At 33.6% G+C, this 26103-nt stretch overlaps 3 protein-coding genes, 1 long non-coding RNA gene and 1 pseudogene across 4 annotated transcripts; 2 read left to right on the top strand and 3 right to left on the bottom strand.

Moving 5' to 3' along the window:
* Positions 1–1141: 1141 nt before the first annotated feature.
* On the bottom strand, positions 1142–2659 carry LOC148170550 (uncharacterized). Its single transcript, XR_015770415.1, has 2 exons — positions 1396–2659; positions 1142–1341 (listed from the first exon to the last, which is right to left on the bottom strand). It is a non-coding gene; the product is annotated as an uncharacterized LOC148170550 (long non-coding RNA).
* A 4140-nt stretch (positions 2660–6799) lies between these two features.
* LOC148170549 (uncharacterized) lies at positions 6800–8229 on the top strand (annotated as a pseudogene).
* A 3189-nt stretch (positions 8230–11418) lies between these two features.
* On the top strand, positions 11419–13768 carry LOC148170548 (uncharacterized). The gene is made up of 2 exons (XM_088041272.1): positions 11419–11499; positions 11558–13768. The coding sequence occupies exons 1-2, from the start codon at positions 11434–11436 to the stop codon at positions 13625–13627; spliced, it is 2136 nt and encodes a 711-aa protein (XP_087897398.1). The 5' UTR covers positions 11419–11433; the 3' UTR covers positions 13628–13768.
* Positions 13769–16155: 2387 nt separating this feature from the next.
* Positions 16156–16797, bottom strand: LOC148170547 (uncharacterized). The gene has a single exon (XM_088041324.1). The coding sequence runs from the start codon at positions 16795–16797 to the stop codon at positions 16156–16158; it is 642 nt and encodes a 213-aa protein (XP_087897450.1).
* A 254-nt stretch (positions 16798–17051) lies between these two features.
* On the bottom strand, positions 17052–18875 carry LOC148170546 (uncharacterized). The gene has a single exon (XM_088041323.1). It carries the CDS (start codon positions 18873–18875, stop codon positions 17052–17054), a length of 1824 nt encoding a protein of 607 aa, XP_087897449.1.
* Positions 18876–26103: the final 7228 nt, after the last annotated feature.

The following is a 26103-nucleotide window of genomic DNA, read 5'->3' as shown; positions in this document are numbered from 1 at the left end:
CTCGGAGAACATTCATTTTCTCAAAATTGGACGGATATAAATGTTTTTTGGTTAAATATCTAACGGGCTTTACAGGCAGTCCCTTTTGAAGGTCATATAAGCCCTTCAAATATGACGATGATATAACACCTGCTGACGAATTCATGTCATGGTCGAGAAAGAGATTTCTAGCATTTTTAATAGCATGACAGAAGTCAAATGACAAAAATAAAGGCATGGGAAGAAATGGGTGGCTAATGCAGTTTTGCAATGTTCCTCCACCCAAATTCTTAAAAAGTCCTACATTTCCTGGATGATTATCAGTCACGATTCTTAAAACGATAAAACCACAATCCGTTAATAGTTTGACTACTTGTAGGGTTAAGGAGTGGAAGTCCTTAGCAGCCATACATGAATGAAAAAAATATCCTGATGGTATAGTGAACGTTGCTGAGACACCTTGTATAACGTAACACAATAGTTTGTTCGCAATTTTCGGTTTTATCCCAACTATGTTCGGACCACAAGTATCAAGGCCATAAATCCGATCATCCATCCTGCTATAGTGCATTTTTTCTTTTATTGACATGTCGTCAATAATCAAGGAACACAATCGCTGCGCTGGGTGTTTGCAACTTCCACAAACAAGCGTTCTTTTATTAGGTCATTTTGTCCGGAAAAGTGACCAAGGTGCCTATCAATTGTAGCTCTGGACGGTAGTTTGACCAAATGTTTGTGACAATAGTCGTATCCCTTTGGGGAACAGTATCTCCACACGGTGCACGAACGAACAGACATTTCGGACCATCTTGGCGATTTTTTCTTGTAATTGTGGATCAAGTCCAAAAGAAATATGACCTTTTCGTCTCCATCATCGACATCACTTTTAAGTTGATCTAGTACGTCAATGGCCTTTGAATGCTTTTCCAATTTATTTTGGGTTTTCACAAGTTTTGCAGCACACCGAGCATGAGACCGTTTTTCCTTTTTCAATTCCAAAGCAAGGGCTTTACATTTTTCTTCCAAACCTGCAATATCAGTAGAGGACGATTCTATGGGCTGATGGTCGTAAGTTTTCACAGCGGGCAAATTGGTTTCACAGGAATTACTTGGATCAGCAGGATTGGAGGTACAGGAAGGACTAGAACACTAATAAAAATGATCAATATTAAAATTGTTTATTAACTATTGTTTAAACCCTTTCAAAAACTAATGAGAAATAACAATATAAATGAAATAAACTTAGAAATTTGGTCGGGATTGATCCCTTCATCAGACGAAACCCGGTAGCAGTTTTTCGAAAACATCCCGCTTCGAAATGCTTCTTGCAAATTACAGTGTGGTCTGCAATTTTGAATGGGTCTGTAAGTCAATAAAAAATACAAAAGTGTACATTTATTTATATACAGTACTTACTATAATGCTTTTTGAAGAAATCTAACCACTCTCTTCTGACACTAGCATCGTGGGGTATTTCACAAAGGGGTAGCTCATTGCTGCGGCACAAAGCACAACGTCTACCCATTGTTAGAAAGAATTTAATCAAAATAGAGAATGTAGCAAGCCCACAAATAACAAAAACGACGAACTAATTTGCAACAAAAAGACCAAACTAACAACGAAAACACCCAAAATAATTATAAAACCAACACCAAATTAACTAACAAGACTTTCAAAACAGTAAGCAGCGATAATAAGAGTTACGATTTCAAAAACGGCGACAGACAAAGACTGTGGACAAAGATTTCGAATCGGCAGATAGGTGACGCCACAATCCGCACGTCCATGGCTTGCTAGACGGGAACCCGTTTTAATAGGGAGCGAACAGGCCTCTTATACGGATAGAGTCGGTCTTGAAACGATAATATGGTTAGCGCCATCTAGACCAGGATGGCGCGCGACGCTCTTTCGGTCGATAATTGAGTTTTGTCCGTTCCGCTGCGTTCTGCGTGCGTTGACAGATGATTGACAGTTTCAGTCGTTTCAGTGTTGGTTTGGTGTTAATTGTTAAAGCTGCTGGTAAGTAATAAAATGTCTTGTTATTTATTAATAGTATTATAAGTTTATAAGTTAAATATAAGTCGTCTGCTTTTCGGTAATTTTTAACGGTTGTGTCGAAAATTAAAATAAATGAAACATCTGAACAGCCACGTGGTATAGCGTATCGTTTTCCAATGTCGTAAAAGAAGAAACGTTGTTTTCACGCCCAAAACATGATAGCAATTAATAGAATAATTAAAGGGGCATACCTACCTATATTCAGTTTATAAAAACGTTTATTATTTGACTTCGCACTTGTCATCCAGTAATTTCTCACAAGATTTTCCCAAAAAGAACGTACCTACAGCAACTTCCCACCAAGCAAAAAAAGCTTGATGTAAACTTTCCTCAAACTTGCGAATCAAAGTGTAAGTTTCCAAGCATACTTGCGATAAGCTTGCTGAATTCTTGCATAAACGTTGAAAACGACTTTCTTAAGCTTGATTGTGCAAGCTTGAAACCATAAGCTTGACACAAGCTTGAAACCACAAGTTTAGTGCGAGCTTGAAACGACAAGCTTTTAAAACGATTGTAACAGAAAGGTTATTTTAAGTTAACATATGAAAGGTTATATTAAAATTGCAGTTCTGTAAATAAACTCAAATTTTCAAATAAAGATGTTTATTCTAAATTCAAAACGAAATACAATAATAATAATAAAATAATGGTAATGGTATAAAAGAGAAACAAGAAAGTCGGTCGTCGTGATCTAATTCTAAATGAAAACGGTTAAAAATGAGTAAAAAAACTTATAGTATCATCAAATTAGTCTGATTTATACCATAAATTTATAAAAATGTCTGGTCTACTACAATGGGACAGCTTGAAAAGGTCCATAAGTGCATGTAATGAGGGTTTATTTACCCGAATTTGCACCCTGCGATGAAAATACTATGTCCAAACAGGTCAAGCTGTCTCGTCATAAATATCAAAATACCACAAAGCTGTCCGGTTGTGGTAGGCGGTAGAACATAAATTTATATGATTTTATAATAGCTTAGATTAACTTGGATGAACTATAAACTGTAATAGTTGGCGGCACCAAATAGTGCTTTTATGGTTTAATTAGGGTACTCACTACACAGAAGGGCTAAATCGCCACAGCACTTGATTCTTAATTTTGTTTTTTATGCTAGGCATATCGAGATTACCCCACACCCCTTCTCAAAACTAAAACCGACCATCAGACAGCAATGGTCAAATAGTCAATTATGCCAATGTCTGTCATAAAATAACAACATTTTAGAATCTGCTAATGCGGTCTTTTAGTCCTTTTGTGTAGTGAATTATGCTAAAAAATCACTAATTGGTCCGGCAATTGCCCTTACGAGATTTTCGCCAGCCCGCTTCAACCTCGTTCTCGAATGGTTGAACCAATCCATCATAGCCATCTTGAACTCGCGGTTAGAACTACTTATAAATAGTTAGCTTCAAGAACGAATGACACTTTTTCTATAATTCTTGGTTTCTTCTCTGAATTGGTACACGCACATGCGCCCATTTTCATTTGTACTTACCACATCAACTTTCTGTAAGCTTACTATAAACTTACCAAAACAAGTTAATCTAAAGTTTCGTAAGGCAGCTTATCGCAACGTTGCTATTAAGTGTAGATGGAAACTTACACATCAAAGTATATTGTAAGTTTATTTTAAACTTTCAAATTTAAGTTATTTTGTCAAGTGAATATCAAGCTTTTTGAAAGCTTTTGTAAGTTTTCATGTTTTGTGGGTTACATCCAAGAATTTTCAGAATTTACATTAGGGAATGTTTGGATAGAAATGACACTGGGTAGGTAGGTAGGTTTAGGTTATAATTATCACAGCCACGCAAAACATACTCACAACATACACTTTCTACTTGCCATTTCTGAATATATTTTCAGTTTGACAGAGACCCGCGACCAATCACGAGGGGTCAACAATCATATGCTATTTCAAAATCTAGACTTGATGGAGAAAAACTGAGCACAGATTTGAATTCAGCGTGTCAAAATACATTAAAAATGATCCTTACATCTGCAGTCCAAAAATTTTTGTTATCAAAAGATGAGTTATCTGTTTACGTTGTCATCATCGATTAAATTATCATGAAAACATGTCTTTCCCACACTTAGATTTATGCGGACTAAAAAACATGACAATCTCTCTTAATTTCAGATTATCGTTTCAATTTGCTTTATCTGATTCTCTTTATGGAGTGATTTTTCTATATTCAAATAAAAGTCTTTAGTGTATTCCAAATATGAATAAAATATTTCTTCCAAAGTAATATTATAGTATTCTCTAATTTCTTGAGCTGTTTTTGTATTTGTATTTAATAATTTTTATATAATTAGGGATTTAAAATTACGAACACCCAATAAAATCCTTATTGTTTTTTTTAAATTATTTGGTGAAACCTATATAATATCTTTTGTTATTATTTTTTTTATAATATGATAATTCATTTTTAATATTATCATAATTTATTATTTGGTATTGTATTTTATAATTTCCTAAAATTTTCTTTAAATCTTTCTTAATATCGTGTAAATTCAGTGGGAGATAGCTATCCTCCACTGAAATTCCATATTGTATAAAGCATAAAAGATCATTTGTTATTATTATATTTTTCTTTTGAATAACGGAAACCATAGATCGGTAAACCACGTACTCAAATTAATTTTATAGGACTAGTTATTTGTATTTATAAACTCAAACTGGTTTAATGGATTAGGATTAATTTTATATTGCTTTAAAAGATTATATTCGTTACCGTAATTTTCCTATTTATCTACCAACTCTTTTAATTAAAATAATATTTCATAACTTTTTTTGCCTTATTGTTATTCAACATCATTATTATTTCTTTAAAATTTTTAATCATTTTGTATATATTCATTCATTCCATCTACTCTATTTCTTCATATGTAATTTCGTTATCTTTTGAAAAATTCTTAAAATCTCGTCCTTTATCTCTCTCGTGTAACCCAATATTACAACAAATAATAGTATTATTAATGTCAATCATTTAATTTATTTTAAATTACTGACAGTGTTGCCAACCGTGGGAATTTTTTATTGAAAATCATCTTTAAACGAATATATTTTGTATGAAATTCAGCTAAATAAGCCAAAAAAATTCCCACGGTTGGCAACACTGATTACTGAGTGATTATATTTGTCTTCCTGTGTTATAGCTGTTTCAAAATAATTACTACGCTTCATATACCAATCCCATGTATAATAATAAATCTCTCAGTTTTAAATTATGGTTTTTCAAATGCTTCAATTCAAATTTTTATATTTGTCATGCTTTCTTATTTGGGGGAAATACTTCTGATGGACACTTTTTTTGCTTCTTCTTTCTTGGATTATAAAATTAAAGAAAATAATCCTGATTTTTTCTATATTTTGTTTATAATTATTTCTAATAGCTTTATTTATATTATTAAAAAACTAAAACTAAAATAATTGCTGTCTTTTCCCTTGAACCTAGGTTGATATCTAGCTTTTCATTCATTTTATGTAGACTTTTATAATACGTAGGCCTCGTATATTGCACTAGATCGCTTTGATTACAAGTATTATTTTTTCCGACAATTAATTAAATAAACATTAAATTGATCACCTCCATATATAACACATATTTTTTGAATCTCGAGGCTTCTCACAATTTTACCTAAACAGGGACAGTGTGTTTTAGCACTCACTGTTTATGGATAATTTCTTGTGAAAAAAAATGTAATAAATTAAATGAATCGCTTACATAACGATGACCAAGAAGCATGGCAACTGTTTCAAAAAAAGTTTAACGATATGAGAAGCAAACCAAATAATGACTTTGAACGATTAGTATTTAAAAATATGCATAATCAATTTAAAATGTATGAAAACAATATATTAAACTTGGCAAAATTAGGTTTTCTTAAAATACACTTTCCTAATCTTGAAGTCTTTGATGAATAAATTTTCTAATAAATGACTAGTCGTTGCTCGGTTTGTTTAGAACCAAAATGTCCAGGTGATTTTTATAACTATAGAAATAAATATGAAAAAACATGTAAACAATGTAAAAAAGCAGTTAATTCTACTCGTTTGTAATGTGTTTGTGGTAGATATTACACTAGAACTAATTTTAAAAGGCATATAAAAACAGAATTTTGTTAGATTTTTTTCTATAATAAATGGAACGAAGGAACTTGAGTAATCTACGTTTATCTGATCTGTTTAATATTGCAAAATCATTAGACATCAAATATATTAGAAAATATAATAAAGCAGACTTGATTAAAGCTATTATTAAAGCTGAAGAGCGATTACATGAGAAAATAAAAAACGAAAAGAAAATAATGAGCGAAGCGAATTCAGAAATATTTTCATTTGATGATGATTTATTTGCTAAACCAAAGGAAAAGAGAGTTAAGAAAATCGAGTGTGACATATGTGGAAAATATATCAAAAGCACCCGAATGCAGCTACATAAAGAGAAAGAAAACAAAAAGAACCTAAAAACATTTCAGTTTGATGACGATATATTTGCTAAACCAAAAAAAAATAGAGTAAAGAAGATCAAATGTGATATATGTGGAACATATATCGAGGAAACTCGAATACATTTGCATAAATTAAAACATGATTTGAATAGTCGTCGTTTGCTTGAATTACGTAATATGGCAAAATCTTTAGGTATAAGATACATTAAAAGATACAATAAGGCAGAATTGGTAAACGAGATTATTCATGCTGAAGAGCAATTAAAAGTAACAAGAGAAAACAAAAAGAGCTTGGAAATATTTCCGTTTAATGATGGCATATTTTCTAAACCGAAAAAAGAAAGAGTAAAAAAGATCAAGTGTGATGAATGTGGAAAATATATTAAGGAAAGTCGAATGCAGTTGCATAAAGCAAGACATAATCCAGAGCCAGATTTTATTTTAGTTCAGGTTGCTTTTAAAGGAAGATTATTAACCTATCAGCATAATAATCTAGAAGAAGGTATAGATATAGAAACATATATGGATATGAGAAAAGAAAAGGCTATTAAAGTAGTTATAAATGCTTTAAATCTCCATAAAAATATTAAAATCAATTTAGAGATGGAATGCGAATTTATGAAACGAAAATGAAGACTTTATAATGATACATAAATTTCAGTTACCAAATGTTATACTAAGAGAACAAGATGATCTGGAGGAATATTGGGATGAACAAAAGGATTTATTTATATCAAGATGTGATGAATTGCAAGATAAGGGATCTGGATGGACTTTGAAAAATATAAATTATTTGCGCATTAATATAAACAAATATACACCGTTAAGCGGAAATTCATATGTAGAATTACCCAAGTGGATTAAAGATAAAAAAGCTTGCGTTAATGTTAAAAACAACGATAATAAATGCTTTATGTACAGCGTAATATCATGTTTACATCAAGCAAAAGAACACGTAGATAGACTGAATCATTATAATAAGCCGGAATATATAAATGAATTAAATTCCTGTCAAAATCCAGGACATACCTAAATTTGAATCACATAATAAAATTAATGTTACCGTGTTTAGTTACGAAGAACAAATATTTTATCCTTTGTATCATAATAATAAGCAAATATATGAAATGAATATCGACTTACTATACTTTGGAAATAAAGACAAAAATCATTATTGTTGGATCAAGAATTTGAGTCGATTGTTGAATGATCAGTTGGAAGTAAATAGAAACAAAAAACATTTCTGTAGAAGATGTTTAAACTACTCCGCTAGAACTGAAGATGCTTTAAAGAAACATCAAAATGTGTGCTTTAGTAATGAACCATGTGTTCCGAACATGCCTGAAGATAATATATTAAAATTTAAAAATATTCAAAGAATGTTAAGACATCCGTATGTAATTTATTCTGATTTTGAATCTATTCTGAAACCTATTCATACATGCGAACCAAATCCTGAATCATCATATACTCATAAAACACAATTTCATATTCCCTGTGGTTATGGATTATACATTAAGAGTGCTTATAATAATATTGGTAACCCATTGGAAATTTACAGAGGAGAGGAAAGTGATAAATGTTTTATAAAAAGAATAACTGAATATGCCAGAACAATATACAAGTTATTAAAAGAAAATAAACCCATAAAAGATATCGAACTAGAAGAATATAAAAAAACAAAAAATTTGTTATCTTTTTTCTATAGAAAACCCAAAAGTAAGAGATCATGATCACTACACTGGAAAATATAGAGGAGCTGCTTGTAGAAAATGCAATTTGAAATATAGACAACCATTGTTTATTCCAATTTTGTTTCATAATTTAAGCGCTTACGATTGTCATTTGTTTATAAAAAATCTAGGAGAAGATAAAAGTCAATTGAAATTAATACCTAATAACGAAGAGAAATATATTTCTTTCAGTAAAATTTTAAGAATGGATGATAATGGATATATCGAACTGAGATTTATCGATTCATTTAGATTTTTAGCAAGTAGCCTAGACAATTTGTCATCTAATCTGGAATCAAGTCAGTTGAGAGAAATAATTAAATACTTTTCAAATCATGAATTAGATGTGTTATTTAGGAAAGAAAAAAGCAAGATAATTAGAAAAGGAATTTTCTGAAACAAAACTTCCATCAATAGATAAATTTTATTCTTCGCTCACAAAAGAAGGAATTTCTCAAGAAGAATTCAAACATGCAGTGAAAGTATGGAAATATTTTAAAATTGAAAACTTGGGTGAATGGCATGATTTATACTTAAAACTAGATGTTTTGCTATTAACTGATGTATTTGAAAATTTTAGAGATTTATGTTTAGAAAAGAGTTATGGACTGGATCCTGTTTGGTATTATACAACTCCGGGGTTAGCTTGGGACTGTATGCTCAAATATACTTCAGTGAAGTTGGAATTATTAACTGATTATGAAATGTATTTGTTTTTTGAAAACGGAATTAGAGGAGGTATTTCACAGTGTAGTAACAGGTATTCGCAGGCAGATGAAAATACTCAGATTATCTATATAGATGCTAATAATCTATATGGATGGGCTTTATCTCAGAGAGAACCAGAAAAAAACTTTAAATGGTTGACTTGTGATGAAATTAAAAATGTTGATGGTATACTGTTATCAGATAGTGATACCGGTTATGTTTTAGAAGTCGATTTAGCATTACCTGTAGACTTGGCTATTCATAACAAATTCAATGACTTGCCTTTGGCTCCGGAAAATAAAATTCCCCCGGGCGGAAAAGTAGAAAAACTACTTTGTCATTTCTATGATAAGAAAAATTATATAATTCATTACAAAACATTAAAACTTTACAAAAGTTTAGGTATTAGAATAACAAAGGTTCACAGAGGTATACAATTTACTCAGTCAAATTTCATAGCACCATATGTAAAATTTAATACTTAACAAAGACAGAAGGCGAAAAATGATTTTGAAAAAGATTTCTGGAAACTAATGGTTAATGCACCATATGGTAAGTCTATGCAATCTGTTAGAAACCAACAAAATATTAAATTATATTGTGATGAAGAAAAATTACAAAAAGCGATAAACAAACCTAATTTTAAACACAGAACTATATTTAGCAAACACCTGGCAGCAGTTCACAATTATAAAACCAAAGTATTGTTTAATAAACCAATTTACATTGGGCAAGCCGTATTAGATTTATCGAAATTATTAATGTATAACTTCCATTACAATGTAATTAAAAAAGAATTTAATGAAAAAATAAAACTTCTTTATGGAGATACCGACAGTTTCATATATGAGATTAAAGTGGCTGATTTCTATGAATTTATGAAAAACAAACCCGACTATTTTGATACATCTGATTATCCAAAGGACCATCCATTATATTCTGATAAAAATAAGAAAGTAATAGGGAAATTCAAAGATGAATTGAATGGTATTAAGATATTAGAATACATAGGTTTAAGGTCAAAAATGTACAGTTACAGAACTGAAACGTGTGTTTCAAAAAAATTAAAAGGTTTCAAGAAAGCAGTATTGAAGAAAGAAATAAGTTTTGAAGATTACAAAAATTGCTTATTCAATCAAACTGAATACTTCCATAGACAGAGAGTGATTAGGAGTCATAAACATGATATTTTTACTGAAGAAGTAAAGAAAAAGTCTCTAAGTTGGAAAGATGATAAAAGATATCTTTTACCTAATTCTACAGATACATTAGCTTATGGACACGTATTAGTATCATCATAGGTACGTTCATGGACACTGTTGAACTATTTTTTATTAGCGTTGAAGTAATAAATTAAGAAAACAATAATAACAATTACGATAATAAACGCAAGAATAAAAATAATAATTTTTAATTTATTAACTTGTTGAATAAGACTTTTTTCTGAATTTTGGATATTCTGCATTGAATATATTTAAATTCTTGAATACAGTACTTTCCATTTAATTTACAATTTTTGAGTTTTTTCATTTATTGCTCTCATATTTTTAGTATGTCTTTCAAATATTTTGAGAGTTCTTTTCTTTACATCATCGATGTTTGATGGTATTACTACTGTTTTGTTTCTTAATTCTGCTAATTTCTTAGGATCATAATTATTGTAGTTGTCTAATTTATATTCCAATTCATCGATTTTATTATTAGCGGATTCTAGTTCACAGTCTGTCATAATTAATTGTTCAAGGAATAAATTAGCTGTTAGCTCTTGCAATATATTTATCTACTACTTCTTGTTTGAAACCGACTATTTTTGCTCCATCTTCTAATCTGTCTATTTCAGTAATAATAGGTTTTAAATCTTTTTTCCATTTTTCTTTCTCATCGTTGGGAATGTATGAAACTAGTTTGTCCATTTATGATTGAAAAGTTTCTAAAGATTTACTAATTAATTTATGTGCTTCTTCATCTAAACTTATATTTTTACGACTACCTGCTTTATGTTCTACATTATCGAATATTTTTTTATTTTATTTTTTCTCTCTTTTGTTCCCAATTGTTCCGATTTGTTCTCTTTTGTCCCGGATTGTTCCCGTTTGTTCTCATTTGTTCTCGTTTTACATGCAATCTTAATTCCAACTGAATTTAGTCCCATATTTAGGGAATTTCTAGAAATATTTTTAGATTTGCAAAATTCTGTCTTTGTTAGTTTTTTATTTACAGTCGAATTGAGATATTCAATGGCAAAATTACGATTTCTCATTTGAGTTACTTCATTGAAATTGTTGGAGTTCAGATGGTTGTCTTGTTTTTAATGGTGTATAATATTCTGCTACAATTTTGTTCTCTTTAGTATTGGTCATTTTTTTATTTATTGTAAAAAATTTATTTTGAATCTTTTTAAATCATTTTGAACGGAACTTTGTTAATATTTTTTTACTCATACAGATTACAGATAAAAAAATTCGTTGAATATAAAATTTTTTTCAGGTAGATCTGATGGAGGGCTCCTCATCCTCATCAAGGCGCAAAAAAGTCGAAAGTAAACCTGTCTATTCAGACCAAGTAAGACCAGACATATTATTGTATCACACGGTAACATGGTATTACACTTTTGTTATAGGAATTACTTGGATTAAATTTACTGGATGATGTAACATCTTTGGACACTTCCGGAGGCTCAAATGAAAGTGAAGACGTAAGTAACTTGCTTCGAACAAATGTACAATTTGTTTTATGTTCAAATAGGAATTCATGGATATTACAATTTGTTATGTCTTTTCAGGATCCTGACTTGGTTTTTGAAGTTCTTCGTTGGACATCGACTTTTGTGGACAAGTCTATGTTTATTAAATGCGTTATGAAGGATGCACATAGAATACTTCTCACTGCACCGCCCAGATTTGGCAAGACTATGGCTTGCAAAATGCTGGAGAAGTTTTTTGAAATTGTCAGCAGTGAACAACAAAAGTTGGAGAAATATAAACTTTTCCAGGATCTCAGAATTTACAAATGTACTGAAGAATGCATAGAGAATCATGGTTGTGGAAGTAAAAGATTTTTTCGCAAGCATTGCGGACAGCATCCAGTAATTTTTCTTGATTTTGCACAATTATCAGTAACGTCATATAGCGACTTTTTGGAGAGTCTTAGAAATATGATAATGAAGCTGTTTAGAAAATATAAAACATGTTTAATTCACGAAGATGGTGAAAAATTCAGCTGGTCAAGTAACGATATGGGAGAACTGGATATTAAACCTTTCTTGTGCTATTTGAAATATGCCGATGATGATGATTATTGGAACAAGGCAATAGATCGTAACACAGCACAATCATACATAAAAAGGGCTTTTAAATATTTGATCGAGGTTTTGTCGGTCCACTATCAAACAAAACAAACCCATAAGAAAATTATTATATTGATTGACGAGTTCGACGCACCTTTTATGAATATGTTATTTAGTGAAAACTCATCAGACCGACAGATTATGTTTTTCATACGAGAACTAATGCGTCTTTTATGTAAAGATGAGATATCAGCACAATTTGTTCAACGAGTAATAATTTTTTCTGTCACTGCATCAGGCGGTACGATTTCATTAGGAGCTAACAATGTGAAACGTAGAACATTCTTGGACAAGGATTATGATTATTATAAATTCTTTGGATTTACCAGAGAAGAAGTAAACGCTTTAGTTAACAACTGTGTCAAAGAAGGAAGTCAAAGAGAAAAAGCTCTTGATGAAATTACTCTTTGGTACAACAATTACACTGTAGTGGGAGACAAAGATACAACTATTTCTAATCCTGTGTCTATTACCAATTATTTACCGAATCTCGTACGAAAAAGTTATTGGATTGAATCGGTTGGAACCAAATATATCTGTCAACTATTTAAATTCGAAAAAATGCGGGAGAAGGTGTTTCCTGCCGTTAGAGACAATGAGAAAATTTCCATCATAGCAAAAACTATAGAGTTGAACGATATTTATAATCTGAAATCATTACGTGAATCAATTTTGAATTGTATCGAACTAGTGCAGGTAGACTTAGCTCTTCAGTTTCTCACACAATGTGGGTACTTTAACGTTATTGACAAGAATGATGGGAATTGGACATTACAAATTCCGAATCTAGAATTGAAACAAGTATTTACAGACAAACTTCAGGAGGCTTTGGTAAAATTTAAAACTAACCTGTTTACTGTAGAACAACAAGAGTCATTTGTGAATGCATTAAAGTCTTTAGGAAGTGGAGAGAAGCATGAACCTATGAAATATGTTGCGTTTAAAAAATCTGTGGAAAATTTGTATACCGACCGAGAATTACCAACAGCTCATTTTCACTTTCACTGTGACCTTTGGATGTTAATTTCTAGTTGTGGGAAGTTGGATTGCTCACCCGAGCTTGATTTAATTATTATTTCAAAATGTGCAGTAATTATAATTGAACTAAAGCGGCATAAACAAGATTCTGCAAAGAAGGCCCTAAAACAGTGTCTACGGAAAAAATACTATGAAGCATTTGAACTTGAAGGAAATGAAAGAAAGGGTTTAAAGAAAATTTTAATTGGTCTTCATCTCTCTGATGATCGTAAAGTTAGCATCAGGTATTTAGAAAATTTTGAGAAAAAAACACTGCAAGATGAACCAAACATAGAAACAATTGTAGAGGATAGCTATGAATGTTAAAATCATTCTCTCTGTTAGTTATGTACCCTGTTTTATTTTATGTGCATTTCGCTGATTTTAAGGTAGTTTGAGAATCTGTAAATTGTAATGGAAAATAATCTCATTTTTTTGCCTTTAATCTTTGATTAAATTATACATTTCTACTGAGTATTTTTTAATATTTTATTAAACCGGGACTTACGACTTTATGTTAGTTGGTACATAATATTTGATATGGTAAGAAAATAAGTTGAAAAAAAACCAAACTATTATTATTTATATGTTCAATGAAAATTATATCTAAATATAAACAATTCTCTTAATTACAACAAAGTAAGATAAGAAAATCTGTACCTTTTTAATATCACAAAATAAGAAAATCAATTTTAGTTAGTAGTTGTGTTACAAAAACAAATTATATAATTATAAAGCAAACAAACTAATTTTTCGTTCGTGTCGTTACTTTGGTGTAATAATAATTTATTTTTTCTACTCCCATAGTAGTAAGTAACTAGGCAAGAACCCTGTCGTTTGTTGATTAGTAACTATGACATTATGAAACATGCATGTAATATGTATTTTCATTATAAGGAAACTAACTCACGTGACTTTAGTAACTTTTCGACTGTGAAACCAACGTTTTAGTTCCACTGTTTTCCTAGTGTAACCATGCCATTTTTAAGGTTAGAGTTTTCAGATGTCACTAATCTGACAAATTTCAAAGAACTAGTCAATTATTTTATTTATCAGTTATTTCACTTATTATAATAATACATAATTAAAAGTGTCACGCCAAATATACAGAAATATTCTTATTTCGTTTGCTCCAATTTGAATTCACATCAATTCTCAAAATAGTTGTGGATGTTTGTTGAAATCTTGAGACAGCATAAAGATGTTTGTGAAGGAATGCTGTAAAACTTTGGCGGATTTGAAAGATGTTAACGCAGGTGGGGTTAACTTCCAAATTATCGGGTGCTGGTTTCTACAGTTTATTTTACTTGTACATTACTGTCTTACCGCCGACAACACACTGCTTGTGGCGGCGGCTAGCGCATCCCCACCACACATCTCTGTCTGAATCAGTGTGGCGCTTTCCATGAAAATGCATGTGCGTTGGGTACGCAACATAGCCGCCCCCCTTGAAGGTTTGTAGGCTTCAACAAAAAACTTGAAATACAATAAATAAATAAAAAATAAAAATAAACAAATGTGAGACCAATACTGGTCTCGATGTCGTTGATTATCGCAAATTAATTAACAGGTACTAGCTATGGCCAATCAAAACTACTAATCGACTCACCAGACATCTGAACCACCCTATCGGTACATTTAGTCAGGACCGGACCCACCAAAATTGGGACCACATTGATTGACTCGAAACAAAAGATAACAACACCTGTTTATCTGTAATTATGGATAGGAAAGAAGGGTACACTCACCAGGGGTGTTCCACCCCCTTGCCCGAGGCGATGCTAGGCTCGAACTGTTGCCATCTGTCAACCCTCTGGAGATGACCTCCTGGTCAACGACATAATCGCTGAAAGGTGTATAGTTCGGGGATATACAGCCCGCGGCATCAACTCACGATGTGTGTGAGAGTTCCAGCCACCAAGGTGATGGGGCACATCCCCATCACACCCATGTACTAAACGGCGTCCCACGACAGGACACGGGGACCCCTCCAACACGTCCGCCGTACATTCTCGTCATTTGCATTGTGTGCCCACGAGAACCCTTCCGGATTCTCCATTACATGAGCTAAAGTCTGCCTCACCTGGACCTCCCCCCCCAGGGGAGACCCAGTGCTCAAGAATTACATCTAGATGTCTGCCAAGGGTTTTATAGCATAGTGAATTATACTCGCTCTGCCATTCCAACTTACACGAGTCTGCCAGGGGCCAAAGCCCCTGAAGGAAAGGGTTAACACAGAGGAATACACTTGCTCAGAACGACGTAGAGCAACAACTCCGTAATGGGCCAGTACGACCCTGACGGGTACGACACAGACGCCCAAGCGCACGTAATCACGACCACCAGCATACTAAAGATATTTCCCTCAAATAAGTTAAGGGGAACCAATCAGTCAAGGTCAAGTAAAACATATGTTAGCGGGGAGGTTTGTTCACATTAATGTTGTTACCTTCGTCTCAATTTTTGACGTCTTACACAAATAACAAAAACAAAAAAATCAAAACACAATTAACAAAAAAAAATTGAAAGAAATAAATTTTTCAAGAAAACTCACTGTTCTCCTTTTCACTACTTGTCATTAATTGGGAGCACACACAACTTAGAAACACCACGTTTGTACACTCCTTTTGTGGTTCGAACCGAGGCCACTCTTGCGACACCATCCCTTCCTGGATGGATTGCCTGGATACGCCCCAAGGCCCAACATAGTGGAGGTAAACCGTTTTCTACCATTAATACCATAGCTCCTGGTTGGAGGCCAATTGCATCTCCGGATCTCCATTTGGAGCGGCCTTGTAGCTGAGATGTGTACTCCTTCTTCCACCTGTTCCAAAAATGACAGCGCATTTTCTCTATTAACTGCCAGCGCGAAGCGGAGCAGTTAGGACTTCTCCAATCAAAAAGTGAGCAGGGGTTAGAGCCATCAAGTCGTTCGGGTCGTTTGATAATGGAATTAAAGGACGGGAATTAAGGCATGCTTCTACTCGTGTTAGCAGTGTGTACAACTCCTCATACGTAAGCAAAGTGTCTCCCACGACACGTTTGAGATGATATTTAACTGATTTTACTCCAGCTTCCATTAAACCAGCAAAGTTAGGTGACCTTGGTGGTGAAAAGGACCATTTGATGTTATCATTGGACAAAACGGTGATAACATCTTTATAAAAGTCGGAAGTTTTGAAGAATTCAGCTAATTTGACAAGTTCATTATTAGCTCCGACAAAATTTTTTCCGTTATCCGACCGAAAATGTTTGACCATGCCTCGTCGGGAAATAAGTCGTCTTAAGGCGCTCAAAAAACTGTCTGTTGTCAGATCTGTGACCAGTTCAAGGTGAATCGCCTTGGTGCAAAGACAAATGAACACACAAATATATGACTTCAATGTTTTTCTACCGCGACCTTTAGACTCCTTGATCAAAATAGGCCCACCATAGTCTACTCCAGTGTTAACGAAGGGTCTAGCCGGCTCTAATCTGTCTTGCGGAAGATCACCCATTTTTTGATAGGCAATAATTGGCTTTACCTTGAAGCATGATATACATTTATGGAGTACTTGTCTCACTTTGCTCCTTCCGGCAACAATCCACAACCTTTGCCGCAGCGCTGATAATGTGGCTTGGGCGCCCGCATGTAAATTTTGTTTGTGATAAAATTGAATTATTAAAGAGGTAACAAAATGATTCTTTGGTAAAACCATGGGATGCTTCTTGTCGAATGGGTATCGAGAATTTTTTAGTCTACCTCCTACTCTTAGTACTCCGTTATTATATCGACAAATGGATCTAGACCTTTTAATGAACTGCCTTTATTAACAACATTTGAAGATTTTAATTCTTGAATTTGTTGAGCAAAAGACTCGAGTTGCATTAATTTGATGATTAACCTTTCTGAGTTATTTAGCTCCTCAGAACTTAAATGACCTGTTTGTTTCGCGTTTCCTTTTTTGGTGTTGTTTGCAAATCTCAAAATGTATGCTATGATCCGTTTTAATTTAGTAAAACTTGAAAATCTGTTCAACAAGTCACATGAATTCGTACTAACCAAAGTCGTTTTAGTTATCCTTTTTTGTTCCGGAATGTTTTCAAAATCCTCGTTTTGGATAAATGCGTCTGAACACATTTCACGATCACAAATTAACCAGTTGGGGCCATGCCACCATAAACAATTGTTTATCAATTGTTCAGCTGCACTTCCTCGCGAAATTATGTCAGCTGGGTTTTCATTACTAGCTACGTGGTGCCAATCATGAATGTTTGTCAAGTTTTGAATGTCCGCAACTCGATTTGAGACAAAGGTTTTCCAGGTAGATGGAGGTTTTGATAACCAACAGAGAACGATGGTTGAATCTGTCCAAAAATTGAGCTTGTCGAATTTTAAATTTAATGATTGTGTTGTTTGATTTGTTAACTGAGCGAGCAGTTGCGCCGCAAGAAGTTCTAGTCTGGGAATCGTTTGCGTTTTAAGAGGAGCCACGCGCGATTTTGCAATTAATAAATTTGCATGAGTTTCACCGTTTGAGTTTGTGCATTTTAAATACAGGGCAGCTCCATACGCTCTTTCCGACGCATCGCTAAAACCGTGGAGTTCGATAGAAACCGTTTCTGCTGGTACCACGTTCCGAGGAATTCGACATTTTCCGATTTTTTGTTTTATTTTCCACTGTTCACTAATGTCGTCAGGTAGCGATTCATCCCATGATAATTTCAATCCCCATAGTTGTTGCATAAGAAGTTTTGCCACTGTTACAATCGGGTTAATTAAACCAAGTGGATCGAAGATGCGACAAATCATCGAAAGTAACGTTCTTTTTGTTAACTCACTTGGTATAAGAATGTTTTGAACATTATACCGTAACGTATCTTGATTGCAATTCCAAAAAAGACCCAATGTTTTGGTATCTTGTTGTTTATCGAGATTTATTGTGGTATCTATTAAATCCTTGGCAGAGTTTGGCAATAAGTTTATGTTGTTTGACGCCCATTTAGCTAATTCGAATTTAGCTGATCGCAAAATTTCTATCAGTTGATGTTGAATTGATTGTAATTCTTCAATTGAGTTACCGCCCGTAATTAAGTCGTCTATGTAAAAGTCTCGTAAAATAATATCTGCCGCCTCCGGGAATTTTTCACGATTTTCATGCGCCAATTGATGTAAACAACGTACGGCCAAGAATGGCGCCGATGAAGTACCATACGTGACCGTTGTTAAGCGATAAGTCCGCAATTCGTCATCGCTATCGCTGCGCCAAAATATACGCTGATAATCAGTTTGATTCGAATCGATTAAAATTTGTCTGTACATTTTGACGATATCAGCACAAAATACGTACTGAAATGTACGAAAACGCAGAATGATGGATAATAGTTCGTCTTGAATTGTGGGGCCCACGACCAAATTATCGTTCAAACTTTTGCCATTGGTCGATTTGGCGGAAGCATCAAAGACGACGCGTAATTTTGAGGACGGTTGTTTGTCCTTAAAGACGGGATGATGCGGTAAATAATACGTTTCTGAATTGTCTGATTCATTATTCGAGACTAATTCCATGTGGCCCAAGTCAGAATATTCCGTCATAAATTCGACATACTTTGCTTTAAGTGCTGGACTTTTCTTTAATCGATTTTCTAGATTAAAAAAACGCCTTTTGGCTTGTTGGTCTGATTGACCTAGTGAGATGACGTTGTCCTTTATAGGAAGATTAACTACAAAACGACCATCATCACGTGTGAACGTGTTCAAGAAATGCGTTTTCGCAAATTTTTCTTCGAAAGTCAAATGTTTTTGGATGGGGTGATAACCTTCAAGTTCCCAGAATCGTTCTATTTGGTTTTCCAAGTCCAGAGATTAATTTATGGCAAGGTTACACCGACTTACTTTATTTCGCGGAATATCAAGCGGTGCCGCAATGATCCAACCTAGTTGGGTATTCTGTAAGTACAGCCGTTTACCGTCAATTTGAAATTTACCATCTAGCAGAAGTTCGAAAAACAATTCTGTGCCCAAAAGTAAATCAATTTTATCTGAAAGGTAAAATTGATCGTCCGCTAAAGGTAACTCGGAAGGAAAGTGTAGGTTATCAATTGAGAAACTATTTGAAGGCAAGTTTGCACTAATTTCTTTCAAGACAAAACATGTGACGTGTGCGTTGTAATTTTTATGAACCGATTTGATTGTAACGTCTACGGATTCTGTCGAGACGGTTTGCTGATTACCAACGCCTACGATTGCATTATTCGAAGAAGTCGTTTTCAAGCCTAACATTTTACGCATTCGTTTGGTTATAAAATTTGACTGTGACCCGTTGTCGAGTAAAACTCTGCATTTCTGTAAATAACCATTATGTCCTTTATGAGAACAATAGCAGTTGCGAGAAGCATCTCTTGCTTTGAACCGTTCTTAGAATGAAGAGAAGAGCTTGTTGACGTAACCAACTCTTTTGAATGCAATAATGTGTTATGATTTTGGTTGCATTCGCGACACGTTCGTTTTGATTTACAATGTTCCGTTTGGTGATTATCATGTAAACAATTAACGCATAGCTTTAACGAGTTTATTTGTTTTATTCGTTCCGCAACTTTCATACGGAGAAAATGATTGCAATTGTAGATAAAATGATTTTTACCCTTGCAAATTACACAGTGTCTTTTTTCATTTGTTACGACATGTGATTGAAATTTAGGTTTAGAGTGTCCCTTTGTTAGAACAGTTGCGCTTTGAGGCTTTTGAAAATTGTATTCAATTGATTCTTGATACTGACACCGAGATTGAAGAAAGGTCTTTAATTCATCCAATGTTGGCAAATTGTTTGTTAGTCTTGATTGCCATTCTTTCGAAGATTGAAAATCCAATTTTTCTGTAATAACTGGAATCAGAATCGCGTCCCATGTATCAATTGATACGTTTAAGGATTTTAACGCTTCAAGATTAATTGACAAGTCATCGACTAGTTGTCTTAAATTGGTAGCCAAACTTTTTGGAATATTTGGGAAATTCAGAATTTTCCGAACATGTGCATGAATTAATAATCGCTCGTTTTCGAACCGATTTTTTAACAAAGACCAAGCCACTTCGTAATTTGTTTCAATTAATGGAAGGCTCTCTATTGTTTTGGATGCATCGCCCTTGAGAGATGACCTTAAGTAATGAAATTTTTCGATGTTATTCAGTTCTGGATTGTTGTGAATCAGTGTTGATCGAGCTACATCCAAACGAGACTTAACCAAAGAAATTTGATCAGTTGGCTTGAACGTAGTGATGAATTCATTAATTCTGCCTAATTTGTTAAAGATTTGCGATCTTTTGAATTTGAGATTTATTAATTCTTGTTCTGCCATTTTAGCAAGTAAAAATCGCGATGCTTTATGAAAAGTTACACACAATGCCTATTTGAGCAAGCAAAAAAGGGATAATGATAAATGGAAGGGCTGACCTTTTTGATGAGCTGTCGTTCTGTTGACGATGGCTGTGAGATCGTTTGCTGACGATGACGTCTTGGTGACGTCGTCTGATGAACGATGAATATGAAGTCGTCTTGTTGACGATCAATGTGAAAATTTGTCGTGTTGACGATGGCGTCTTGGTGACGTCGCTTTGAGTGTGTACACCTGGTGTTGATACCGGTGAGAGAGAGGATGCTTCCACGACAATTTCTCGCTGATTTTCGCAGATTTCTGGCTTGAATTCGTAAAGAAGAGCTCGAAATCCACCAAACCACCAGTTTTTATTAAAATTCAACGGCTAAATCGCGAGAAAACGGCTGAAATCTGCACGAAAACATCAAAATTCTTAGAGAAATCCGCTTATTTTGATGCAAAACGACAAGTTCTCGCTGATTTTCGCAGTTTTCTGGCTTGAATTCGTAAAGAAGAGCTCGAAATCCACCAAACCACCAGTTTTTATTAAAATTCAACGGCTAAATCGCGAGAAAACGGCTGAAATCTGCACGAAAACATCAAAATTCTTAGAGAAATCCGCTTATTTTGATGCAAAACGACAATTTCTCGCTGATTTTCGCTGTTTTCTGGCTTGAATTCGTAAAAAAGAGCTCGAAATCCACCAAACCACCAGTTTTTATTAAAATTCAACGGCTAAATCGCGAGAAAACGGCTGAAATCTGCACGAAAACATCAAAATTCTTAGAGAAATCCGCTTATTTTGATGCAAAACGACAAGTTCTCGCTGATTTTCGCAGTTTTCTGACTTGAATTCGTAAAGAAGAGCTCGAAATCCACCAAACCACCAGTTTTTATTAAAATTCAACGGCTAAATCGCGAGAAAACGGCTGAAATCTGCACGAAAACATCAAAATTCTTAGAGAAATCCGCTTATTTTGATGCAAAACGACAAGTTCTCGCTGATTTTCGCAGTTTTCTGGCTTGAATTCGTAAAGAAGAGCTCGAAATCCACCAAACCACCAGTTTTTATTAAAATTCAACGGCTAAATCGCGAGAAAACGGCTGAAATCTGCACGAAAACATCAAAATTCTTAGAGAAATCCGCTTATTTTGATGCAAAACGACAATTTCTCGCTGATTTTCGCTGTTTTCTGGCTTGAATTCGTAAAAAAGAGCTCGAAATCCACCAAACCACCAGTTTTTATTAAAATTCAACATCTAAATCGCGAGAAAACGGCTGAAATCTGCACGAAAACATCAAAATTCTTAGAGAAATCCGCTTATTTTGATGCAAAACGACAAGTTCTCGCTGATTTTCGCAGTTTTCTGACTTGAATTCGTAAAGAAGAGCTCGAAATCCACCAAACCACCAGTTTTTATTAAAATTCAACGGCTAAATCGCGAGGAAAACGGCTGAAATCTGCACGAAATCATCAAAATTCTTAGAGAAATCTGCTTATTTCGATGCAAAACGACAATTTCTCGCTGATTTTCGCAGTTTTCTGGCTTGAATTCGTAAAGAAGAGCTCGAAATCCACCAAACCACCAGTTTTTATTAAAATTCAACGGCTAAATCGCGAGAAAACGGCTGAAATCTGCACGAAATCATCAAAATTCTTAGAGAAATCCGCTTATTTCGATGCTAAACGACGATTTCTCGCTGATTTGTCTTGCAAGCTGCCACTTTGCAAAATTTAAATGATAACGATTTATTAGAAAAAGCTTTAATATTTGTGGATTTATATCAAAAAGACATATCGGTCTCGTTTGCCAAGAAAATTATTAGTTTTTGATTCACTTTTCTTGTATTTTCCGTCTTTACAGTTGTATAAAGTTCGCGAATTTACACTTTGATAGTTATTTCTTTATTTAAGGTTGGCATCGTGACGACATTCTGAGATGACGAGATTGGCATTAATGTCCTCCCTAAATTTGACATTTGTCAGTTTTGAAATGAAATTTGGTGTGGAAAAACAATAAAATCTGATAAGAGACCATAAGAATTCCAAGGCTAGGATAAATTAAATGAAAAGAAAATTGAGAAATTTTATTTAACAAAGAGTTGCAAAAACGATTTTCACGTATTTTTCAGTCAGAAAAGAACATTTTATTAGACTCCTTTCTTGTATCCTCCATTCGAAACGATTCCGTAGAATCACTTCCTGCAGTGTCTGTAGACAAAAAGTCACTTCCGGTCATACTGGCTTTACCAAGGACAGAAGATCGACTTTTTGTAGTCATAATCTGCAATAATTTTATTGAAGTAATATTTTAGGTATGTTTCTAGTACTGCTTGTTACATATACAGAGTGCACCCAAATAAAATGCAAAGATTTTAACCCCAATACCAGTTCCAATACCAATGTCAGTCCAGGCGATCGAAAAGTTAGGAATAAAAACGTTAATATAAAAGTGGTAAAAAATGTCTTTATCGCGACTCCACGGATAATCCGAAAAATTTTTGCCTTCGATTTTTTTGCAAAATCATTATCTACAGCGGTTAAAATCTTTACACATTATTCGGGTACACTCTGTATATTTTTTGGCATCAGCGCCGCAAAACCTTCAATACAGAGTGTGTATTGCTATTATACTGTTCCAATTCTTCTAACGTTTTTATGGCAGACGGTTCTCATTACCGCAAAGATTATGAGGGTTCTTAAAAGTGCCAGCAACCCAATTGTAAATCATTTTCAGGTACCCGAAAGTGGTCAAGAACGAATTTGGGATAGGGCCGGGTTTAGAATAAGAATTAAATCGGAATTAAAGTAAATACAATTACATGTTTGTTGCTTTTTATTAATTAGAAAGAAATCAATCGTTGTCGCTTTCAGTGAGGAGTCGTTCCTTAATTGCCTGAATTCTCTAGATTTTCTGTACTGTTCTTAGACTCTAGATTTCCACTAGAATTTCGAGATTCTCTAGATATCCAGTTTCGTTAGACACCCGCTATATTCTGCAATTTTTGACTCTCAGTTCATTTTCTAGGTGCTCTAGATTTATCGAGGTTTGCTAGACATCCTCTAGATTCTCCAAAACTTCTAGACTCCCAGTAAACTTTCTAGACTCTTTCTAGTTTTTTTAGACCAGATTTCCATTAAATTTTCTCAATTCTGTAGTGACTCTACATTCCCTCTAGATTCTCAAGATTACCCAAGCTCACTAGATATCCTCTGGATTCTCCACATTTTCTACATTCCCACTTCTAACTAAGAACTTTTTCATCATCAAAAAGTTTTCTAAAACGTATTAATCTGCGCTGTGTTAGCATTTAAGTCATTTTAAAACTTAATAATATGTGTCTATACAGGGTGGGCCAACGAAAACGAAACAGAGGCGTTTTGAAATACTTACTGGTGGAATTTCAAAAAACCCTGAGACAGGTCAATTTTAGTTGTGAGGGGGACACACAACACACGTATTTACAACTTTTTGCAGTCAACTCCCTATGGGGGGTGAAATTAACCCCTTTCATTTTTAAAGATAGGTATAGGACATGGCACTTTTTTTGAAAGGTCCATTAAAGACCTTTACAGTGATATAATTTTTTTTTTATTTCTAAGCCCTATAAAAATTTTTTTGAAAACGAAACTGAGGCGTTTTGAGGCACTTACTGGTAGAATTTCCAAAAAAGCTGAGACAGGTCAATTTTAGTTGTAATGGAAACACACAACACACGTATTTACAACATTTTGCAGTCAACTCTCTTTGAGGGGTGAGATCAACCCCTTTAATTTTTAAAGATAGGTATAGGACATAGCACTTTTTTTGAAAGGCCCATTGAAGACCTTTACAGTGATATAATTTTTTTTTTTTGCCTTTTTTGTTAGAATGTATTTTTCAACTTTGGGGTGATTTCCACCCTGTTGATAGGGTTATTCTAAAAAATACAAAATTGCTATTGTTTTTGAAATCAAATGTACGTATTTTAGTGCTATACATGCTTGGTTATGTTGATAGATATGTACGTAAATTAATCGCAACTGTTTAGTTCTAATATTTTTTTATAGGGGTTAGATATAAAAAAAATAATTATATCATTGTAAAGGTCTCCAATGGACCTTCAAAAAAAGTGCCATGTCCTGTACCTATCATTAAAAATTAAAGGGGTCAATTTCACCCCTCAGAGGGAGTTGACTTCAAAAAGTTGTAATTACGTGTGTTGTGTGTCCCCCTCACATCTAAAATTGACCTGTCTCAGTGTTTTTCGAAATTCCACTAGTAAGTGCCTTAAAACGCCCTAGTTTCGTTTTCGAATATTTTTTTATAGGGCTTAGAAATAAAAAAAATATTAATATTACTGTAAAAGTCTTCATTGGGCCTTTCAAAAAAAGCGCCATGTCCTATACCTATCTTTAAAAATTAAAGGGGTTAATTTCACCCCTCAAAGGCAGTTGACTGCAAAAAGTTGAAAATACGTGTGTTGTGTGTCCCCCTCACAACTAAAATTGACCTGTCTCAGCGTTTTTTGAAATTCCACCAGTAAGTGCCTCAAAATGCCTCTGTTTCGTTTTCGTTGGCCCACCCTGTATATTATGATTTTTTAACCAATAGCATTTTTTGTATGAACTCGTCAAAAAACCAACTTCGCGATGTGTTTTATCCTGTAACTTCTAAACGATAAGACATAGCAATACATTTATCAATGCTCCAAAAAGACAAGCTCTTAATCTTTTTAATAATGCATTACAAAGAGGAATTGATATAATATAATAATTCTATATACAAAATTGCATATAAAAATCAGTAGAAACTGCCTTTTTTTAGAACATCAAGATCAGTTTCTCAAAAATATCATGGAAAATATATACTTATCCCAGCAATAAAATTTATAGGTCTTTGGAAAACTAATCAAATTAGCATTCCAAAACACTGTCGAGCAATCCCATAACTCTGCAAGTTTTAAGAAAAAGTCAAAAAAATTAATGTTTGTACCTACGCTAAAACCTAAAAAAATAATCTCTGAATCCGGAACTGAATCTCTGAATCCGGAGCAAAACGTACAACCCCAAGAGAAAAACTCCGAATTTTGATTTGCTTTTTAGTGTTATTTAATACAGGGTGATTTTTTAAAAACGGCTGACGTAGAATTTTTATTTATGAAACGATTTCAAAAATTAAAGAAACAAATTAAACGGTTTTTAATTTACTGTAAACTGATGATTTTAGAATTTTTTTAAATGCCTTAGTATCTTTTGGGCGATATTCAACTTTCTTATTTTAAATTGGCACCCATATTTTTTTGGATAATTTGGAAAATATTAATTTTCTTGCTTCAGAAATGTGTAATATGTTCTACTTTTACAAAAAAAAATTATCAAAATGAAAAAAATAGACAAAAATTTGTTTTTTATCACCAATAATTTTGTCGTTGCGTCGCTTTAAAATTGTAATGTGTAAATTTTAGC

The sequence above is a fragment of the Gnatocerus cornutus genome, chromosome 7 (assembly GCF_029298725.1).
Source record: "Gnatocerus cornutus isolate USDA-ARS CGAHR chromosome 7, icGnaCorn1.1, whole genome shotgun sequence".
NCBI lineage: Eukaryota > Metazoa > Arthropoda > Insecta > Coleoptera > Tenebrionidae > Gnatocerus > Gnatocerus cornutus.
Note: the sequence above shows the minus strand (reverse complement) of the source record. Positions and strands in the feature narration are given on the sequence as shown.

Coding starts and splice junctions, on each gene's coding strand:
- LOC148170548 (XM_088041272.1), top strand. CDS start 11,434: ATGGAGGGCTCCTCATCCTCATCAAGGCGCAAAAAAGTCGAAAGTAAA. Junction 11,500..11,557: donor AACCTGTCTATTCAGACCAA/GTAAGACCAGAC, acceptor CTTTTGTTATAG/GAATTACTTGGATTAAATTT.
- LOC148170547 (XM_088041324.1), bottom strand. CDS start 16,797: ATGGGTGATCTTCCGCAAGACAGATTAGAGCCGGCTAGACCCTTCGTT.
- LOC148170546 (XM_088041323.1), bottom strand. CDS start 18,875: ATGACGGAATATTCTGACTTGGGCCACATGGAATTAGTCTCGAATAAT.